The following is a 6,342-nucleotide window of genomic DNA, read 5'->3' as shown; positions in this document are numbered from 1 at the left end:
CACATCCAAAAGAGGGTGTCGTCCTACCACCACAAGTTCACTGTCACCGTGAAGGATTAGTATATACCACATCACCAAAATATACAGACCATCAAATAGTTTTTGAGCCCTAGCTACACAAAATGTACGTCGTCATTGTCATCGTCGTCGTCGCCACCACCATCGCCGTCGGGGATCATGCACGCTCACAGGCAGCACTACTCTAGTAGTAGTGCTTGCCCAGCCAGCTCCTGAGCCACAGCACCCTGTGAGCGTCGGCCATTGCAACGAACCCAACACCCTGGGCCTTGTTGTCAAGCAGTGGGCTGAGAGCTGCCATGAGAGCCTCGTCGCTGAAGCCACCCTGGGTCATGACAGCGCCATACAGGTCAGGGTGGACGTCGAGGGGCTTGCACTCTGTAGGATTTAGAAGTAGATGTGTCTAGAGGGGGGTGATTAGACACTTCATGCTAAAGTTGCAATTTTTAAGCTTTTTCGGTTTAAGTGGAGTTTAGGCATAATTTCAACATTCACAATACATATCAAGCAAGTATGCAAAGAGTATATAGGCAGCGGAAAGTAAAGCATGCAACTTGCAAGAATGTAAAGGGAAGGGTTTGGAGAATTCAAACGCAATTGGAGACACGGATGTTTTCCCGTGGTTCGGATAGGTGGTGCTATCCTACATCCACGTTGATGGAGACTTCAACCCACGAAGGGTAACGGTTGTGCGAGTCCACGGAGGGCTCCACCCACGAAGGGTAATGGTTGCGCGAGTCCACGGAGGGCTCCACCCACGAAGGGTCCACGACGAAGCAACCACCCACGAAGGGTCCGCGAAGAAATAACCTTGTCTATCCCACCATGGCCATCGCCCACGAAGGACTTGCCTCACTAGCGGTAGATCTTCACGAAGTAGGCGATCTCCTTGCCCTTACAAATTCCTTGGTTCAACTCCACAATCTTATCGGAGGCTCCCAAGTAACACCTAGCCAATCTAGGAGACACCACTCTCCAAGAAGTAACAAATGGTGTGTAGGTAATGAACTCCTTGCTCTTGTGCTTCAAATGATAGTCTCCCCAACACTCAACTCTCTCTCATAGGATTTGGATTTTGTGGAAAGAAGATTTGAGTGGAAAGCAACTTGGGGAAGGCTAGAGATCAAGATTCATATGGTAGGAATGGAATATCTTGGCCTCAACACATGAGTAGGTAGTTCTCTCTCAGAAATAGGATGCTGGAAGTGTAGACTTAGTCTGATGGCTCTCTCCACGAATGAAGAGGAGGTGGAGGGGTATATATAGCCTCCACACAAAATCCAACCGTTACACATAGTTTTCCAATCTCGGTGGGACCGAATCAACAAACTCGGTCAGACCGAAATAGGAAACCTAGTGACCGTTAGAGATTTTCGGTGGGACCGACTGGATCAACTCGGTGGGACCGATGTGCTAGGGTTAGGGTAAATCCAAAACTCGGTTTGACCGATTACTCAAACTCGGTGGGACCGATTTGGGTAATAAGTGAAACAAAGAGTTGGCCAAGCAAACTCAGTGGGGCCGATTGCATATCTCGGTGGGACCGAAAATATTGCAATAGGTAATAGAGAGTTTGCAAGCCCATCTCGGTGAGACCGAGATCCCATCGGTGAGACCGAACTGATTAGGGTTTGGCAGTGGCTTATGACATGTGAAACTCGGTGGCGCCGGATAGAAAGAATCGGTAGGTCCGAGTTTGGCTTTGGGTTTAGGTCATATGTGGAAGTGGGAAAGTAGCTGAGGATTTTGGAGCATATCATTAAGCACATGAAGCAAGAGGCTCATTAAGCAACACCTCATCCCTCCTTGATAGTATTGGCTTTTCCTATGGACTCAATGTGATCTTGGATCACTAAAATGTAAAATGAAGAGTCTTGAGCTTGAAGCTTTAGCCAATCCTTTGTCCTTAGCATCTTGAAGGAGTTCCCACAACCTTTAGTCCATGCCACTCCATTGTTGAACTTATCTGAAACATGCTAGATAGAAATGTTAGTCCAACAAGAGATATGTTGTCATCAATTATCAAAACCACCTAGGGAGCACTTGTGCTTTCACACTCCCTGATGGTTGTTGCCACCTCCTTCACCGCCTCAGTCATGCTGCAGAAGACATTGATCTCCTCCTCCATCCGGCCTCCTCTCTTCCTCTTCCTATCAATGGGGTCAAATGGCTTGTCGAAGGGCTTCGTAGCGGGCTTGTCAGGGCCATCAAGGATCTCGATATCCGGGGTCCCAGGGAAGTCAGGCATGGGAGAACCAAGAGGCTCCCCCGAGCCCATGGCATGCTTCCCAGTTGCCAGCCCAAAGGAGAAGATGTGTTGCATCTGGTTGTAGTTCTGGATGGGTGTGTTGAGAAACTCAGCGTCCCTTGGGTGGTCCTAAGAATGAAGCACAAGTGTTGTTAGTTGCGATTAGGAGTAGGCAATGGTGGACAGTATGAAAAGGAAGAGGGCTGTGAGTTAACCGCGACATGGCCGGCGTAGTGCTCTGCCTCCAGAACTATGGAGCAAGTGTTCTCATCCCATGAGGCACCGCTAAGGTCTCTCAGCTTGGACACTTGGATCCGTCGACTTCTCCACTTCCTCAGGTGGTTGTACACCTGGGTGGCAGACACCTCTTGCCCACAGAATTCGAACACCTGCTTCGCAACGGTGTTCAAGTGCACCTTCTTGAAGCCCCTGCCAGTCCTAACTCCACTAGAGATGAGCTCACACATCTTGTTCAGCACGAACTTGGACATGAACGGCTGCCACTTCATGTTGTTCGACTTACTATCCTTCTTTGCCTTTGCTACTGCTAACTTGAGTGCAGCGGCAGCAGCAGCAGTAGTTGGCTCAACGAGCACTACTGGCACATAGAGGGAATCAGACTCGAACACCTCTGAATCAGGTGCCATCTCGGACATAGGCTGTGAGTCCTCGACAAACGATGGAGCAAACTGGCTGTCGGACACGACAAGGGCCTGACTAAGATCTTGCGTCTGCATGGTCATGTCCTACAATCGTAGCACGCATTGACAGTGAGCATATCACACAACATACCGGACAATCCATGAAAGCAGGAGCATACATGTACATGGTTCATCACTATCATAGCAAGCACATGCTTCATCACTATCATACTAAGCATACCAGACAATCTATGAGCAGGAACATACATCTAGAACAAACAACATGCTACAAATGGACCATCAATAGCTACAAATCACAGATCTAAGCATGATTCAACACAAGCACAAGGTTCAACTTCAAACTCTACTACTAATCTAGCCTACCACATTCTTGAACATCTAGCCCTACCACAAATTGCAACCACAGCATAGCAACCAACCATATCAGCTCACAAATCAGACCACTAATCAACCCTAGCTGCAGCTCGGATCTAGCTAGAAGGAACAGAGAGAAAGGGGGATTGAACTCACAGAGGCCATGGCTGCAGCTTGAGGACGAGGGGGCGGTGGTGGAAGATGAACGCCGGCCGGTGAAGGAGCTCCGACGCCGTGGACAGCCAGCCGATGAAGATGCGCCGCTTACCTGCTCGTCGGTGCCGATGCGCGTCGGCGAGAAAGCGCAAACGGAGAAAGAATGGTGGCGGGAGTTGGGGCGGTGAGTGAGGGGCTAAATAGGGGGTGCAGCGGCGGGAGCTGAGCCGAAATCCTCCCGCCGATTTTTCAGCGACGCGGGCGAGCTCGCGCCATCTCCCCTACTCGCACGAGGGGAGAAGCGTGTCGCCCTCCCCTGCCTCGCCCTGGCCAGGCTCGCGAGCTACTGCCGATTCGTGCGCTGCCATTGGGCCTGGCCTGGACGTGCTTTAAGCTTCGTGCGATGCGGGCCGCACAGTGAATGCAGGAAACGAAACGGGCCAGATTCTTCCCGCCCGGGCCAGGCTGGGCCTCATGCGGGCAACCAAACACGTCCTTACCGTTTACCCACAATCCCAGGAACGCCTATTAGTACAGCGTGTTCATGTGAATTGCAGTCGCAGGTTTCGCTAAGGCGTGTAATGACAATAAGAGAGAAGCCTCATCGTAAGGCGTATTGGGAACTCATACCGTCGTCTCATTTGTCGCTACCTGCTGCTAGGTAAAATCAAAATATCCACTGTGTGTTGCTTTGGTCTTTGGGCTTGGCAGAGAAACTCACTGCTCCCTGACTCACACATCATCGATAGGGCAGCAAGGTTGATGTATAAACCCTCCATGATTGATTTCCCCTCCGGCAGGGCGCCGGTAAAGACCTTTAGATGGGACCACGAAAGAACAGAAGCTTACGACGACGAAAAAGTTATTTTGGGTGGCTCCCTATTGGTTTCCAATGTTTGCAAATTTATAGAAGTGGAATTAGGTGAGACAAAGCCACATGGGGCCCATAAGGCATCAGGGTGCCGCCCTGTTGCCTTGTCGTCTCCTCGTTTGCCGTCTGATCTCGTCCCGAAGCTTCTAAGGTCTCTTATGTCCAGAAAATAATCGTAAAAAGTTTCGTAGCGTTTGGACTTCGTTTGGTACTGATTTTCTGAAAAACCAAAAACAGGCAAAAAAAATAGCAACTAGCACTAGGCATTGGGTTAATAGGTTAGTTCCCAAAAATGATGTAGAATAGCATATAAATGCATACAAATATTCCAAGATTGATACTATAATAGCATGGAACAATAAAAAATCATAGATATGATGGAGACGTATCAAGTACACCCACTAATATTGGAACTAATTGTTGGAAATATGCCCTAGAGGCAATAATAAAATGGTTATTATTATATTTCCTTGTTCATGATAATTGTCTATTGTTCATGCTATAATTGTGTTATCCGGAAATCGTAATACATGTGTGAATACATAGACCACAACATGTCCCTAGTGAGCCTCTAGTTGACTAGCTCGTTGATCAATAGATGGTTACGGTTTCCTGACCATGGACATTGATGTCATTGATAACGGGATTGAAGGAAATATGCCCTAGAGACAATAATAAAGTTATTATTTATTTCCTTATTTCATGATAAATGTTTATTATTCATGCTAGAATTGTATTAACCGGAAACATAATACATGTGTGAATACATAAACAAACAGAGTGTCACTAGTATGCCTCTACTTGACTAGCTCGTTGAATCAAAGATGGTTAAGTTTCCTAGCCATAGACATGAGTTGTCATTTGATTAACGGGGTCACATCATTAGAGAATGATGTGATTGACTTGACCCATTCTGTTAGCATAGCACTTGATCATTTAGTTTATTGCTATTGCTTTCTTCATGACTTATACATGTTCCTATGACTATGAGATTATGCAACTCCCGTTTACCGGAGGAACACTTTGTGTGCTACCAAATGTCACAACGTAACTGGGTGATTATAATGGTGCTCTACAGGTGTCTCCGAAGGTACTTGTTGGGTTGGCGTATTTCGAGATTAGGATTTATCACTCCGATTGTCGGAGAGGTATCTCTGGGCCCACTCGGTAATGCACATCACTATAAGCCTTGCAAGCATTGCAACTAATGAGTTAGTTGCGGGATGATGTATTACAGAACGAGTAAAGAGACTTGCCGGTAACGAGATTGAACTAGGTATTGAGATACCGACGATCGAATCTCGGGCAAGTAACATACCGATGACAAAGGGAACAACGCATGTTGTTATGCGGTTTGACCGATAAAGATCTTCGTAGAATATGTGGGAGCCAATATGAGCATCCAGGTTCCGCTATTGGTTATTGACCGGAGACATGTCTCGGTCATGTCTACATAGTTCTCGAACCCGTAGGGTCCGCACGCTTAAAGTTTCAGTGACGATTGTATTATGAGTTTATGTGATTTGATGTACCGAAGGTAGTTCGGAGTTCCGGATGAGGTCGGGGACATGACGAGGAGTCTCGAAATGGTCGAGACGTAAAGATCGATATATTGGACGACTATATTTGGACATCAGAAAGGTTACGAGTGATTCGGGTATTTTCGGGGGTACCGGGGAGTTGCGGGAATACGAGGAAGAAGTAATGGGCCTTGTCGGTGTCAAAACCGGCGGATCTCGGGTAGGGGGTCCCGAACTGTGCATCAAGGCCGAATGGTAACAAGAGACAAGGGACACGATGTTTTTTACCCAGGTTCGGGCCCTCTAGATGGAGGTAAAAACCTACTCCTGCTTGATTAATATTGCTGATATGGGTAGTACAAGAGTAGACCACGAGATCAAGGAGGCTAAACCCTAGAAGCTAGCCTATGGTATGATTGTTGTGTATGGATTTGATTGCCTACGGACTACAACCCTCCGGTTTATATAGACACCGGATAGGGTTAGGGTTACATAAAGTCGGTTACAATGGTA

General features: G+C 47.5%; 1 protein-coding gene across 1 annotated transcript; it reads right to left on the bottom strand.

Moving 5' to 3' along the window:
- Window positions 1-113: 113 nt before the first annotated feature.
- Window positions 114-3,009, bottom strand: LOC147974621 (uncharacterized). The gene is made up of 3 exons (XM_087519521.1): window positions 2,482-3,009; window positions 2,223-2,395; window positions 114-174 (listed from the first exon to the last, which is right to left on the bottom strand). Exons 1-3 carry the CDS (start codon window positions 3,007-3,009, stop codon window positions 114-116), a joined length of 762 nt encoding a protein of 253 aa, XP_087375647.1.
- Window positions 3,010-6,342: the final 3,333 nt, after the last annotated feature.

Source organism: Triticum urartu, chromosome 4A (genome assembly GCF_056163025.1).
Source record: "Triticum urartu cultivar PI428250 chromosome 4A, HENAU_Tu73, whole genome shotgun sequence".
Lineage (NCBI taxonomy): Eukaryota > Viridiplantae > Streptophyta > Magnoliopsida > Poales > Poaceae > Triticum > Triticum urartu.
This window is presented reverse-complemented; position numbering and strand designations above follow the sequence as displayed.

What these genes read in the sequence shown, in the direction of transcription:
- LOC147974621 (XM_087519521.1), bottom strand. Translation starts at nt 3,009, where the DNA reads ATGACCATGCAGACGCAAGATCTTAGTCAGGCCCTTGTCGTGTCCGAC. An exon ending in ACTACGCCGGCCATGTCGCG is followed by an intron (nt 2,396 to 2,481) that starts GTTAACTCACAG and finishes CTTCATTCTTAG; the next exon opens with GACCACCCAAGGGACGCTGA. An exon ending in GATATCGAGATCCTTGATGG is followed by an intron (nt 175 to 2,222) that starts CCCTGACAAGCC and finishes AGCGTGCATGAT; the next exon opens with CCCCGACGGCGATGGTGGTG.